The sequence below is a fragment of the Elephas maximus genome, chromosome 14 (genome assembly GCF_024166365.1).
Source record: "Elephas maximus indicus isolate mEleMax1 chromosome 14, mEleMax1 primary haplotype, whole genome shotgun sequence".
Classification (NCBI taxonomy): Eukaryota; Metazoa; Chordata; class Mammalia; order Proboscidea; family Elephantidae; genus Elephas; species Elephas maximus.
The window spans coordinates 24554606-24570558 of record NC_064832.1 but is presented as its reverse complement, the minus strand read 5'-3'; the positions used below and the strand labels follow the sequence as shown (position 1 = coordinate 24570558).

At 40.2% G+C, this 15953-nt stretch overlaps 1 protein-coding gene across 1 annotated transcript in view; it reads left to right on the top strand.

Moving 5' to 3' along the window:
- The window catches only part of LOC126058277 (phosphatidylinositol 3,4,5-trisphosphate 3-phosphatase TPTE2-like), a 310242-nt gene that overhangs the window by 154025 nt on the left and 140264 nt on the right, over nucleotides 1–15953 (top strand). Inside the window, exons 5-8 of the mRNA XM_049853315.1 lie at nucleotides 9077–9127; nucleotides 10140–10193; nucleotides 11219–11272; nucleotides 12273–12326. Of these exons, the coding sequence (XP_049709272.1) occupies nucleotides 9077–9127; nucleotides 10140–10193; nucleotides 11219–11272; nucleotides 12273–12326 (213 nt within the window). The remainder of the gene's footprint in view (nucleotides 1–9076; nucleotides 9128–10139; nucleotides 10194–11218; nucleotides 11273–12272; nucleotides 12327–15953) is intronic.

Sequence of the window (15953 nt, the reverse complement as noted above, 5' to 3'; positions counted from 1 at the left end):
TACTGGGAATCCGTTTCATGTGACTGTTTCCTTCTCTCTCACTGCGTTTAGGATTCTTTCTTTCACTCAGGCAAGATATCATGTACTAATTTGTCGGTCCACCAGCGGGCACACACAGTCCACCCTCTCTGGTTATTATTTCCTTGTCTTTTTTCTAAATTTTTATTGTGCTTTAAGTGAAAGTTTACAAATCAAGTCAGTCTCTCACACAAAAACTTATATACACCTTGCTACTTACTACCAATTGTTCTCCCCCTAATGAGACAGCCCACTCTCTCCCTCTACTCTCTTTTCCTGTCCATTTTGCCAGCTTCTAACCCCCTCTACCCTCTCATCTCCCCTCCAGGCAGGAGATGCCAAAATAGTCTCAAGTGTCCACCTGATCCAAGAAGCTCGCTCCTCACCAGCATCCCTGTCCAACCCATTGTCCAGTCCAATCCATGTCTGAAGAGTTGACTTTCGGAATGGTTCCTGTCCTGGGCCAACAGAAGGTCTGGGGGCCATGACCACTGAGGTCCTTCTAGTCTCACTCAGACCATTAAGTCTGGTCTTTTTACTGGAACTTGGGGTCTGCATCCAACTGCACTCCTGCTCCCTCAGGGGTTTTCTGTTGTGTTCCCTATCAGGGCAGTCATCGGTTGTAGCCGGGCACCATCTAGTCCTTCTGGCCTCAGGATGATGTAGTCTCTGGTTTATGTGGCCCTTTCTGTCTCCTGGGCTCGTAATTACCTTGTGTCCTTGGTGTTCTTCATTCTCCTTTGATCCAGGTGGGTTGAGACCAATTGATGCATCTTAGACGGCCACTTGCTAGCGTTTAAGACCCCAGATGCCACTCTTCAAAGTGGGATGCAGAATGTTTTCTTAATAGATTTTATTATGCCAATTGTCTTAGATGTCCTCTGAAACCATGGTCCCCAAACCCCTGTCCCTGCTACACTGGCCTTCAAAGCATTCAGTTTATTCAGGAAACTTCTTTCCTTTTGGTTTAGTCCAGTTGTGCTGGCCTCACCTGTGTTGTGTGTTGTCTTTTCCGTCATGTAAAGTAGTTCTTATCGACGATCTAATTAGTGAATAACCCTTTCCCACCTTCCCTCCCTCCTCCCTCTCGTAACCATCAAAGATATTTTCTTTTCTGTTTAAAAATTTCTCAAGTTCTTATAATAGTGGGTCTTATACAATATTTGTCCTTTTGCAAAGTGACTAATTTCACTCAGCATAATGCCTTCCAGGTGACTCCATATTGTGAAATGTTTCACAGATTCCTCACTGTTCTTTATCGATGCATGGTATTCCATTGTGTGAATATACCATAATTTATTTATCCATTCATCCATTGATGGTGACCTTGGTCCATCTTTTTGCTATTGTAAACAGTGCTGCAATAAACATGGGTGTGCATATATCTCTTTGTGTAAAGGCTCTTATTTCTCTAGGATATATTCCAAGGAGTGGGATTGCTGGATCATATGGTAGTTCTATTTCAAGCTTTTTAAGGAAGCGCCAAATCGATTTCCAAAGTGGTTGTACCATTTTACATTCCCACCAGCAGTGTATGAGTGTTCCAATCTCTCCACAGCCTCTCCAACATTTATTTTCTTGTTTTTTGGATTAATGCCAGCCTTGTTGGAGTGAAATGAAATCTCATTATAGTTTTGACTTGGATTTCTCTAATGGCTAATGATCGTGAGGATTTCCTCATATATCTGTTAGCTACCTGAATGTCTTCTTCAATGAAGTGTCTGTTCATATCTGTTTTAATTGGGTTATTTGTCTTTTTGTAGTTGACTTTTTGCAGTATCATGTAGATTTTAGAGATAAGGTGCTGATCGGACATGTCATAGCTAAAAACTTTTTCCCAGTTGGTAGGTAATCTTTTTACTCTTTTGGTGAAGTCCTTGGATGAGCACAGGCCTTTGGTTTTTAGGAGCTCCCAGTTATCTAGTTTTTCTTCTGCATTGCTAGTAATGTTTTCTATACTGTTTGTGCCATGTATTAGGGCCTCTAACATTGTCCCTATTTTTTCTTCCATGATCTTTATCGTTTTAGATTTTATATTTAGGTCTTTGATCCATTTTGACCTCGTTTTTGTGCATGGAGTGAGGTATGGGTCTTGTTTCACTTTTTTGCAAATGGATATCCAGTTATGCCAGCACCGTTTGTTAGAAAGACTGACCTTTCCCCATTTAACTGTTTTGGGGCCTTTGTCAAATGTCAACTGCTCATATGTGGATGGATTTATGTCTGGATTCTCAATTCTGTTCTATTCATCTATGTATCAGCTATTATACCCATACCAGGCCGTTTTGACTACTGTGGCGGTATAATAGATTCTAAAATCAGGTGGAGTAAGGCCTCCCACTTTGTTCTTCTTTTTCAGTAATGCTTTCCTTACCTGGGGCCTCTTTCTCTTCCTTGTGAAGTTGGAAATTTGTTCCTCCATCTCATTAAAAAATGTAGTTGGGATTTGGATCAGAATTGCAGTAAATCTGTAGATCACTATTGGTAGAATAGCCATTTTTATAATGTTAAGTCTTCCTATCCATGAGCAAGGAGGTATGTTTTTCCACTTATGTAAGTCTCTCTTGGTTTCTTGCAGAAATGTACTGTAGTTTTCTTTGTATAAGGCTTTTACATCTCTGGTAAGATTTATTCCTAAGTGTTTTGTCTTCTTGGGGGCTACTGTAAATGGTATTGATTTGGTGATTTCCTCTTCAATGTTCTTTTTGTTGCTGTAGAGGAATCCAACTGATTTTTGTATGTTTGTCTTGTATCCCGATACCTCTGCTGAACTGTTCTATTAGTTTCAGTAGTTTTCTTGAGGATCCCTTAGGGTTTTTGGTGTATAAGATCATGTCTTCTGCAAATAGAGGTACTTTTACTTCTTCCTTGCCAATCTGGAAGCCCTTTCTTTATCTTGCCTAATTGCTCTGGCTAGGAGCTCCAGCACAATGTTGAAAAAGAGCAGTGATAAAGGGCATCTTGTCTGGTTCCGAGTCTCAAGGGGAATGCTTTCAGGCTCTCTCCATTTAGGATGATGTTGGCTATTGGCTTTGTGTACGTGCCCTTTATTATGCTGAGGAATTTTCCTTCTATTGCTATTTTCCTGAGAGTTTTTAATCATGAATTTGTGTTGAACTTTGTCAAATCTCTTTTCTGCATCAATTGATAAAATCATGTGATTCTTGTCTTTTGTTTTATTTATGTGATGGATTACTTTGTTTTTCTAATGTTGAACCATAACTGCATAAAAATTTTTTTTTTTTTTTTTATGAATCCCACTCGGTCATGGTGAATGATTTTTTTGAGATGTTGTTGAGTTCTACTGGTTAGAATTTAGTTGAGGATTTTTGCGTCTAAGTTCATGAGGCATATTGGTTTATAATTTTCTTTTCTTGGGGTGTCTTTACCTGCTTTTGGTATCAGGGAAATGCTGGCTTCATAGAATGAGTTTGGTAGTATTCCGTCCTGTTCTATGTTCTGAAATACCTTTAGTAGCAGTGGTGTTAACTCTTCTCTGAAAGTTTGCTGGAACTCTGCAGTGAAGCCATCCAGGCCAGGGCTTTTTTTTTGTTGGAAGTTTTTGGTTACCTTTTCAATCTCTTCTTTTGTTATGAGTCTATGTATTTGTTTTACCACTGTTTGTGTTAGTTTAGGTAATAGTGTGTTTATAGGAATTCATCCATTTCTTCTAGGTTTCCAAATTTGTAATAGTTTTTCATGGTAATCTGATATGATTCTTTTAATTTCAGTTGGGTCAGTTGTAACATTGCCCATCTCATTTCTTATTCAGGTTATTTGCTTCCTCTCCTGTTTTTCTTTTGTCAGATTGGCCAGTGGTTTATCAATTTTGTTGATTTTTTCAAAGAACCAATTTTTGGTCTTGTTAATTCTTTCAATTGTTTTTCTGTTGTCTATATCATTTCGTTCTGCTGTAATTTTTATTGTTTGTTTTATTCTGGTGTCTGAGGGTTTCTTTCATTGCTCTCTTCGTATATGTTCAAGTTGTAGGGATAATTCTTTGATTTTGGCCCTTTCTTCTTTTTGTATGTGTGCATGTATTAATATAAATTGACCTCTGAGCACTGCTTTTGCTGTGTCCCAAAGGTTCTGATAGGAAGTGTTTTTATTCTCACTGGATTCTATGAATTTCTTTATTCCATCCTTAATGTCTTCTAGAATCCGGTCTTTATTTTATTTTTATTAACTTTTATTGAGCTTCAAGTGAACATTTACAAATCAAGTCAGTCTGTCACATATAAGTTTACATATATCTTACTCTGTATTCCCACTTGCTCTCCCCCTAATGAGTCAGCCCTTCCAGTCTCTCCTTTCGTGACAATTTTGCCAGCTTCCAACTCTCTCTATCCTCCCATCCCCCCTCCAGACAGGAGATGCCAACACAATCTCAAGTGTCCACCTGATATAATTAGCTCACTCTTCATCAGCATCTCTCTCCCACCCACTGTCCAGTCCCTTCCATGTCTGATGAGTTGTCTTCGGGGATGGTTCCTGTCCTGTGCCAACAGAAGGTCTGGGGACCATGGCCGCCGGGATTCCTCTAGTCTCAGTCAGACCATTAAGTATGGTCTTTTTATGAGAATTTGGGGTCTGCATCCCACTGATCTCCTGCTCCCTCAGGGGTTCTCTATTGTGCTCCCTGTCAGGGCAGTCATCAATTGTGGCCGGGTACCAACTAGTTCTTCTGGTCTCAGGATGATGTAGGTCTCTGGTTCATGTGGCCCTTTCTGTCTCATGGGCTCTTAGTTTCCAGTCTTTTTTGAGCAGGGTATTGTTCAGTTTCGAAGTGTTTGATTTCTTTTCCCTGCTTTTCCTGTTACTGATTTCCACTTTTATGGCCTTATGGTCAGAGAAAATGCTTTGTAATATTTCAATGTTTTGGATTCTGCTAAGGGTAAGGCTTGCTTTATGACCTAACATGTGGTCTATTGTAGAGAATGTTCCATGTGCACTAGAAAAGAAAGTATACTCTGCTGTTGGGTGGAGTGTTCTGTATATGTCTATGAGGTCAAGTTGGTTGATTATGGCATTTAGATCTTCCATGTCTTTATTGAGCTTCTTTCTGGATGTCCTGTTCTCCACTGAAAGTGGTGTGTCAAAGTCTCCTACTATAATTGTGGAGCTGCCTATCTCACTTTTCAATGCTGATAGAGTTTGTTTTATGTATCTTGCAGCCCTGTCATTGGGTGCATAAATATTTAATATGGTTGTATCTTCTTTATATATTGTCCCTTTAATCATTATATAGTGTCCTTCCTTATCCTTTCTGATGGATTTAACTTTAAAGTCTATTTGTCAGAAATTAATATTGCCACTCCTGCTCTTTTTTGATTGTTGTTTGTTTGATATATTTTTTTCCATCTTTTGAGTTTTAGTTTGTTTGTATCTTTAAGTCTAAAGTGTGTCTGTTGTAGGGAGCATATAGAAGGATCATGTTTTTTAATCCATTCTGCTACTTTCTGTATCTTTATTGGTGCATTTAGTCCATTTACATTCAGCATAATTATGGGTAGATATGAATTTAGTGCTATCATTTTGATGTCTTTTTTTGTGTGTTGACAGTTTCTTTTTCCCACTTGATTTTATGTGCTGAGTAGATTATCTTTATATATTGTCCTTTCCTCATATTCATTGTTGTTGATTTTGTTTGTGCTGAGCCTCTGTTTTTTTCTTTTATTTTATTTGATGTGTAGGATAGTTTGTCTCCTTTGTGGTTACCTTATTATTTATCCCTATTTTTCTAAATTTAAACCTAATTTTATTTCTTTGTATTGCCTTATCTTCCTCTCCACATGGAAGATCTGTGACTACATTTCTTAGTCCCTCTTTATTGTTTTAATGTTGTCTTCTTTTACATAATAACATCACTATTACACTGTTTTGAGCTTTTTTTAATCTTGATTTTTTAATCTTTATCTTTCGTTTTAGCCAGTTTGATTATAATGTGTCTTGGTGACTTTCTTTTAACATCTACTTTACGTGGAGTTCAATGAGCATCTTGGATAGATATCTTCTCATGTTTCATGATATCAGGGAAGTTTTCTGCCAATAAATCTTCAACAATTCTCTCTGTATTTTCTGTTATCCCTTCCTGTTCTAGTACTCCAATCACTCGTAGGTTATTTCTCTTGATAGAGTCCCATATGATTCTTAAGTGTTCTTCATTTTTTTAAATTATTTTATCTGATTTTTCTTCAAATATATTAGCACCAACTGCTTTATCTTCAAGTTCAGAAATTCTGCCTTCCACTTGCTCAAATCTGCTTCTCTCACTTTCTATTGAGTTGTGTACTTCTGTAATTTTATTATTAATCTTCTGAATTTCTGATTGTTGTCTGTCTATGGATTTTTCCAACTTATTTAATTTTTTCATTATGTTCCTAAATAATCTTTTTAATTTCTTCAATTGCTTTATCTGTGTGTTCCTTGGCTTGTTCTGCATATTGCTTCATTTCCTTCCTGATGTCTCGAAGGGTTCTGTATATTAATCTTTTATATTCTGCCTCTGGTAATTCCAGGACAGCACTTTCAGTTAGAAGATTCCTGGATTCTTTGTTTTGAGAGCTTGTTGAGGAGATCATGGTCTGTTTCTTTATGTGACTTGATATTGGCTGTTATCTCTGAGCCATCTATAAGTTATTGTATTAGTTTATTTTATGTTTGCTTACTGTGTCGTAACTTCTTGCTTTGTTTTGTTTTGTTATGCCCAGATGGGTTGCCCGAGTGAGCTAGCTTGATTATTTTCACCTTTGGAGCTCTGACGTCCTATCCTCGGATGGCTAGAGTGTTATCATGTATATCAGTCTAGGAATCCATTCACTTATATGAATTCAGCTCAGGTGTCCAGGTAGCTGATCATCAAGTGTGTGGTACAGGCTCTGTCCTACAGTCTTAGAGGGGCAGGGGTGATTGGTGTACGTACTGGTATCTGTTTGTGGCAGGGGGTCACACTGTGAACAAGGCAGGGGGCTGAGAATCATCCCCCGAGTGTCTCTGAGGAAAGTGCATCCCTGTTCCCTAGAGCGTACAGGTGGGTGGGTTCTGCAGACAGACAGTGGGCACCCAATGTTTTTGGTTGTGAGGACTGGGAGGTACCAGTTATCCTTGGACCCCTGTCACGGGTGGCTGGGTGACCTGAGTGGAGCTACCAGTCCTTAGGCCCCAGATGTGGGTAGGTGAGGACCCTGATTAATAGGCAAAGCAAAGTCAAACATCAAACACACACGTCTCCTCCGCACAGCTGAAACAGTTGTAGTCTGCCAACAAGGGCCTATTCTCCCGAAACAGGCCCACACAGGTCTACGCAGAGGGGAAAAGTACTCAAAGTCCATGGACCGTTTATGTCTGGACAGGAGCTGCTTCTGTCCTGAGCTCCTCCAGTTAGTGGAGCTGGCAAATAATTGCAAATTTATTCTTTCTCCAAGGCCAGGAGGATGGCTCTAGGCACTCAACCGGGCCTATCTCAGGTCCAGGGGAATCAACAGCTGCAAAAGCCGGCTTGTCGGGGGGGAGCGGTGCCGTAAAATATACGCCAGTACTTAGCTTTTGCCGAGAGCGCCATTCTTCTCTGGTTCCGGAGGCGTGAGTAGGCTGTGTGGTTGGCAGCCTCTAACTGAGGAAACTGTGGCTGAACGCTAGTACCAGCCCGCCGCCACTCCCGGAATGGTGCCTGAGGGTTCCCTGTGATTCAGGTCCGGTAACTTCTCTCTGCTTTTGAAACACCTCTTCCTCCCCTGCCCCTCAGTTCATTTTCTAAGCTTGCCTTTGATGGTCATGGATCCTAGCTTGTCATAAATATACTCATTTCACTTGTTTTTTCTGGTCTTTGTTGTAAAAAGTGCTCACCAGAAATGTCTGTCTATTCCGCCATCTTGGCTCTGCCTCTTGTCTTTTTATTTCTGCAATCATGTTTTTAGTTGGAAAACCCACACCCAGCAAGCCCCCTCCGGGGCTGGGTGTTTCCCTCTGGTTTTGCTCGAGGTTTCCTTCCCTACTGTGTGGCGTTGTGTATGTCTGAGCTAGCATTCAGGGGAAGCACAGGCAGACTTTCCTCCATTTCAGGAGGAGGGGCTGGCACTCCCTAGAAGGACCTCCAAGAAATCTGTATTTATATATATATAATGACACACACACACACACACACACACAATATATATGTATTTACGTATATATTTATAACGTAATATATACAGAAAGAGAAAGACATGATTGATATTTGTGAAGTTCACTCTCAGGAGCATCCACAGAAATACAGAGTGTCTTTGACACTTTCTCTAAAGTGTTATTTCTGTAAGCTTCTGTAGGTAACTTTCTTTCTCTTTGGATCTTGGTAGAAAAAAGAGAAATGTTTCATAAGAAGAAGACTTCTTACTCCTAGTCTGTTTGTGGCTTCTAGTTGATAGAAGACCATCATAATGCCTCTGTCTCATTAAAAAAAAAAAAAAAACTAACTTTTTTTTTAGTTTTTTTATGAGACTATACCATCGTGTTCCAAGGGAGGAGAAAAGTCATATTTGGAAACCAAGAAGGTGGTAGAAAAGGACAAATAATGGGAGTTTTCAACAGAAAAGAAAGGATCTATGAGAGCCTACATCTTTTCTTCACTGTTAGGAGGTCTGCCAACATCTGAGGCTGGGACTTCTATACCTATAAAATACCTATACAGACCCTTATATTGGTTGGAGCCCCTCCTTAGGCATGCAGTTAATTGAACCCTATTGAGGGAAGGACAGACATCCATGTTATATGAAGAGTAAGGAGGTGCTTTTTTTTTTTTAGAGGGACTTGAGAAGCAGGAAATTAGAAGGGGCAAGAGGTAAGGGTTCCAAAAAACTGAGATTGAATTTTAAAACATTTTTAAGCTCAAATATTACATATAGACATTGGTTTCATTAATAAAAAACTGTATTTAACTCTGATTCATTAAGCTTTTGGAACTAATCTACACATTAATTTTTTATGTTCCAACCAGTCACAAGTTGTAGGGCAATTACAGGTAATTGAACCAAAAAGTAAGTCTATGAAGTCATGTGGTGTCTGATTTTTAACCCTTTAACAGCATCCGGAATGGATCAACATCAGTGATGAGTGATGAAGCTACTACTGAAATGTAAGATATCTGTTTGTAGACACACACACACAGAGGGGAGAGGGAGAATGAGAGACAAAGAGCGGAAGAGACGGGATGAAAGAGAGAGGGAGGGAGAAGGAGACAGAATGAGAGAGAGAAAGAAGATAGTAATGGAGGTTTGTGAAGCACATTCTAAGGAGCAATACAGTTTACACTGTCTTTAAAGTCTTCCCACTGGAAGCTTCTCTGTGTAATTTTTCTCTCCTTAAGAACTAATTGGAAAAAAGAGGAACAGGTGGTAAGAGGGAGACTTCTTGATCCCTGTCTCTATGTCACCCTTGGCTACTAGCTTTAGGAAACTGTTGCCATGTGTCTGTATGAGTCTGTAATAGACCGGACCAAGGAAGGAAAGAAGCCATATTTGAAAGCGAGAAGGCTGGTGTCCATGTACAGAGAACAGATGAGCCCTTGCAGGAAAGGGAGAAGTTAATAGAGCCTTGGTCTATTCCTTGACCTCTCAGAGCTCCACCATCATTGGAGGCTGGTGTCCAAGTAGGGAGACCCACTCTCATATTGGATGGAGCCCCTCCTCAGGCATACAGTTATTTGAACTCTATCTGAGGGGAAAGCAGACATCCGTGTTATGTGAAAAGTAAAGCAGTCTTGGAGGGATTGAGAAATGATAAATTAGAAGAGGGAAGAAGGATAGGTTCCCACAGACTGAAGTTGAATTTGAAGCAAATTTAAACTCAGATGTTATTACACATGGGGGTTATTTCATTAATAAAGAACTGTACTTAAAATCTTACATCATTAAAATTTTAGAATGGTCTTCATTATATGTATATATTTTTAAGGTCTTCATTATAAACACACAAAACCTTATTTGTGGGGGAAAATCAAATGCCAGATTCCACATAACTAATCTACATATTAATTTTTTATGTTTCCACCAGTTTACAAGTTGTAGAGCAATTGTAGCTAATTGAACCAAAAAAGTAAGTCTATGAAATCACATGGTATCTGATTTTGTACATTTTAAATCCTTTAGCAATATCCAGAACGAATCGACGTCAGTAATCTCTGATGAAGCCACCACTGAAATGTGAGATATTTGCTCATGTGCCCACACACATGTACATATATAGAGAGAGACTAAGAGAGAGAAAAAAAGAGAGAGACATGGAGGGAGACAAAGAGGAAAGAAGAGAGGGAAAAACAGCAAAAGAAGAGAGGACAGAAAGACAAGGAGAAGAGGGAGGGTATTGATAGAGGTTTGCAAGGTACACTCTTCAGGAGCCTACCTGGGAATACAGTTTCCTTGACATTGTCTCTAAAGTATTCTTACCGGAAGCTTCTCTGTGTAACGTTTCTCTCCTTTGGATCTAATTGGTAAAAATAGGAACAGGTGGTAAGACGGAGACTTCTTACTCCCAGTCTCTTTGACATCCTTGGTTTAGGGAAGTATTACCATGTGTCTGTATGAGTCTCTACTAGAGTGGACCAAGGAAGGAAAGAAACCATATTTGAAAGCGAGAAGGCTGGTGTCCATGTACAGGGAACAGAGGGACCCTTGCAGGAAAGGGAGAGGTTAATACAGCCTCGGTCTATCCCTGATGGTCCAGAGCTCCACCACCATCGGAGGCTGGTGTCCAAGTAGGGAGACCCACACTCATATTGGATGGATCCCCACCTGAGGCATACAGTTATTTGAACCTGATCAGAGAGGAACCACAGCCATGTTATGTGAAGGCTAAGGAAGTGTTGGAGGGACTTGAGAAGCAGTAAATTGGAAGGGGCAAAAAGAATGGGTTCCCACAGACTGAAGTTGAATGTGAAACAAATTTAAATTCAAATGCTGTTACACATGAGGATTAGTCTCATTAATAAACAATAGTGCCTAAATCTTGATTCATTAAGTTTTTAGACTGGCCTAAGTTCTTCATTATAAACATGTGAAGCCTTTTTTCTAGGGGAAAATGAAATGCCAGGTTCCACATGATAAGCTGCACATGAATTCTTTGTTTCCACCATTTTACAAGTTGTAGAGCAATAGTAGCAATTTGAACCAAAAAATGTGAGCCTGTGAAGTCCCGTGGTGTCTGATTACGTACATTTTAAATCCTTTAGGAGTGTCCAGAATGCACCGACGCCAGTAATCTCTGATGAAGACACTACTGAAATGTGAGCTATATGTGTGTGTGTTTGCATGTGTGCACACACGTACGTATTTAGAGAAACGCTGAGAGAGACATAAAAAGAGAGACAGAGGGGAAGGAAGGGAGAGACAAATGGAGAGAGAAGAGAGGACAGAAGGACAAGGGGAAGAGAGGATATTAATGGAGGTTTGCAAGGTACACTCTCAGGAGCTTGCATGGGAATACAGTTTCCTTGACACACTGTTAGCTTCTCTATGCAACTTTCTCTCCTTTGAATCTAATTGGAAAAAAGAGGAACAGGTGGTAAGAGGGACACTTCTTGCTCCTAGTCTGTCACCCTTGGTTACTAGCTTTAGGGAAGTATTACCATGTGTCTGTGTGAGTCTGTACTAGAGTGGACCAAGGAAAGAAACCATATTTGAAAGCAAGAAGGCTGGCATCCATTGACAGAGAACAGAGGAGCCCTCACAGGACAGGGAGAGGTTAATAGAGCCTCAGTCTACCCCTAACCATCTAGAGCTCTACCACCATCAGAGGCTGGTGTCCAAGTAGAGAGACCCACTCTCATATTGGATAGAGCCCTTCCTCAGGCATACAATTATGTGAACCCTTTCTGACTGGAACAACAGACATCAATATTATGTGAAGAGTAAGGAGCTGTTGGACAGATATGAGAAGCAGCATATTAGAAGGGGCAAGAAGGATAGGTTCCCACAGACTGAAGTTGAATGTGAAGCAAATTTAAATTCAAATGTTACACAGGGGGATTAGTTTCATTAATAAAGAACTGTAGTTAAATCTTGATGAATTAAGACTTTTTGGACTGGTCTAAAGTCTTCATTATGAACATGAAAAGACTTCTTTCTAGGGAAAAATGAAATGCCAGGTTGCACATAACTTATCTACACATGAATTTTTTATGTTCAACCAGTTTATGAGTTGTAGAACAATTGTAGTTAATTGGAAAAAAAGTAGGTGTATGAAGTCATGTGGTGTCTGACTATGTACACTTTTTAATCTTTTAGGATTGTTCAAAAGGAATTGACATCAGTTGTCTATGATAGAGACATCCCTGAAAGGTGAGGTGTGTTTGTGTATACACACACACACACACACACGACAGTGAGAGAGAGGGAGAGAATGAGAGACAGAAAAAGTGGGAAAGAGGGAATGAGGGAGAGAGGGAGGGAGAAAGTGACAGAGAATGAGCGAGAGAAAGAGGTTATCAATGTTAGTTTGTGAGATACACTCTTAGGAGCATACAGTTATATGAACTCTATCTGAAGGGAGGGACAGATATCCATGTTATGTGAAGAGTAAGGAAGTGTTGGAGGGACTTGAGAAGCACTGAATAGAAGGGGCAAGAGAGATGTTTTCCCAAAGCCTGAAGTTGAATTTGAAGCAAATTTAAACTCAAATGTTGTTACAGTTGGAGACTAGTTTCATTGATAAAGAACTGTACTTTAATCTTGATCCATGAAGCTTTTTTAACAGGCCTAAGATCTTCCTTACAACCACATAAAGCCTTGTTTCTGGGGAAAAATGAATTGCCACATCCCAAATAACTAAACATGTGAAGTTTTAAGGGTTCAAAAAGTAAGCTAGGAAGTCATGTGATGTCTATGTACATTTTTTTATCCTTTAACTCTGACCTGAAAGAATTAACATCAGTGATCTGTAATGCAGCCACCATTACATTAATGTACATTAATGTATATACATACACACAACACATATATATTTAGAGAGAGAGATCAAGCTTCTGTATGTAGCTTTTTTTCTCTTTTTTTTATCCACTTGGAAAAAAGAGGGAAGAGGTTATAAGAGGGAGACTGCTTCTAATCTTTTTGCTATGAGTTGGAATTGACTCAATAGCAACAGGTTGGTTAGTTACTAGCAGCCAGAACGTTAGAAAACCATTCATATGCCTGTGTGTCACACTTCTAGAGCAGACCAACGAAGGAGGGAATCCTAATTAGAAACAAGGAGGGTCGGAGCAGTGGGCAGCAAAAAAGAGAAACCCTCAATAGAAAGAAAGGAACTTAAGAGACTATAGGTGTGTCCATGACCCTCCAGAGGTTTGCCACCACCTGAAACTGGTGTCTCAATAAGTAGATGTACCATTGTATCAGATGGAGCCCCTATACAAATAATTTCAAACTTAAGAACCAACGCAAAGCCAATTCCTATGATCCCATCCCACTGCCCTCGAGTCAATTCCGACTCATAGCAACCCTATAGGACAGAGTAGAAATACCCCATAGAGTTTCCAAGGAGCACCTGGTGGATTCGAACTGCCAGCCTTCTGGTTAGCAGGCATCACACTTAACCATTACACCATCAGGGTTTCCGAAATTCCTATGAGGCAGAGGTCAAATATATCCCAGATTTCCACATTTTCCAAGCTGCTGTACTGTTCCATCTCTAACACTAGCCACTGCCTTCTCCTCAGCACTCTTCTCTCTTCCTTTTGGGTTCAGCAAATCACTGCAACGTCTCACAGAGCTCATGAACTAAACTTACAATTAAGTTGTTTATTAGAGAAGTAACAGGGTACAACTTGGGATCAGGATCAACAGGCTACAACTCGGCCCTGGCAGACCTCATTCTTCTGCCTTGGGCATGGCAGCACCACCGCCTCAGCTTTGGGTTGTGGCCCCATCCCCTTGGCACACTTTAACAGCAGCTTCACACTCTGGAACCAAGTTGGGAAGATCTGATTCCTTGAAATCTAGGAGGCTGTGGCTCCACCCTTTGAGATTCAGGAGATTCTGGTCCCACCCTTTGAAACCAGGGAGGCCCTGCTTCCCATGCTCCTTCCAACAGTTCTGCTCATCTCCAAGATGCTTGAGGAATAGTCCTTTTCTTTTCTTGGAGGACAACAAATGTAGCTCCTTTGGCCTGCTTCCTGCCTTTAGAATTCCAAGAGGCAGGCAGTTTTCTTTCTTTTTTGTCCTGCCTCTGACCCCTTCAGACTCAGCTGATGGGTTTTCTGCTGTGGTAGTTGGTTAGGTCCATCAGTCACAAGCTTAGTCTCTTTAACAAAAGATTGTGTAGCCACATCCTTGGTGAACATTCTAGGACATGTGTACTTAGTTTGTACAACAGAATTTTCCAGATCTTTAAGTGCTGTTTTCATTTTGCACAGTTCATTTTTAAGGCCATCTCTTTTCTCTTATGTTTTACTACAGGTGTCAAGGAGAGGCTATGTGCCTCCTTTAAGCTCTTGCTTAGAAATCTCCTCAGCCAGATATCCAAGTTCATCACCTACAAGTTCTACCTTTCACCAAACATTTGAACATAATTCAGATAAATCCTTTGCCAGTGCATGAAAGGCATCACCCTCCTTCCATTGTCCAATCACATGTCCATCGTTTTCTTTTACAGCCTTCCCAGAAGCACATTTAATGCCCACATTTCTAGCGACATTCTGTTGCTGGCCCCATATGTATTCTCTAAGACAGTACAGACTTTCTCTGTAGCTCTCCTCACTTCTGTCTGAGCCCTCACCAGAACTGCCTTTGATGTCCATAATTCTACCAACAGTCTCTTCAAGGCAATCTAGGCTTTTACATTAGGCACCTTAGAACTCTTCCAGCCTCTAACCATTACCCAATTCCAAAGCTGCTTCCATATTTTAGGTATCTGTTAGAGCAGAACTCCACTCTTCTAGTACCAAATTCTATCTGAGTTATCTAGTGCAGCTATAAAAAAAAATACCATAAATCGGTGGCTTTAGCAAATAGAAATTTATTTTCTCACAGTTTAGGAGGATAGAAGTCCAAATTCAGTATGCTAATGCTAAGGAAATGTTTTCTGTCTCTGTTGGCTCTGGAGGAATGTCCTTTTCTCTCCTGAGCTTCTGCTTCTGGGGAAACTTCATGTGGCTTGGCATTTCTCTTCCCCCATCTCTCCTTGCTAGCTTGCATTTAATCTCTTTTATATTTCAAAAGAGATTGATTCAAAATTCACCCTACATTAATCCTGCCTCGTTAATATAACAAAGACCACCCATTCCCAAATAGGATTATAACCACAGGCTTAAAAAAAAAAAAAAACCAAACACATTGTTCCCGACTCATAGCGACCCCACAGGACAGAATAGAACTGCCCCATAGGGTTTTCAAGGACTGCCTCGTGGATTTGAACTGCTGATCTTTTGGTTAGCAGTCATAGCTCTTAACCACTACGCCACCAGAGTTTCCACCACAGGCATAGAGGTTAGGATTTACAGCACATATTTTTTGGTGACACAATTCAATCCATAACACCCTCCTAGCAGGGCTTCAAACTGACCAGTCCCCTCAGTGGACCATAATCACTTCATTTGCATAGTCAAAAGAAATTTTATTTGCATAGCCTATAGTCACTTCATAATATATTCACCAATTCCTGCAAGCTGTGCATAAATCACGGCAGGTTGCAGCCCAGGGCCAGACAAAAAGTATCAAATCATTGAATTGTTTACAATTTACTGGAGAAATGTCAATCAGCTTGGACAAAAGTATCAAACTCTGTGGGGTAGAAAATTAGAAGAAAGATAACTCCTCAGGGATTAAGGAAAAAATCTCAAACTGTTTTTCCAAAGAAGCAAGACAAAAGACCACATAAAGGACCTCATTTCACCATAGCCCCTGCCTCAGGTCTGCAATTAGATAACCCTACTTCTCAGGCAGGAGAGACATCCATATTATACAAAGAATAAG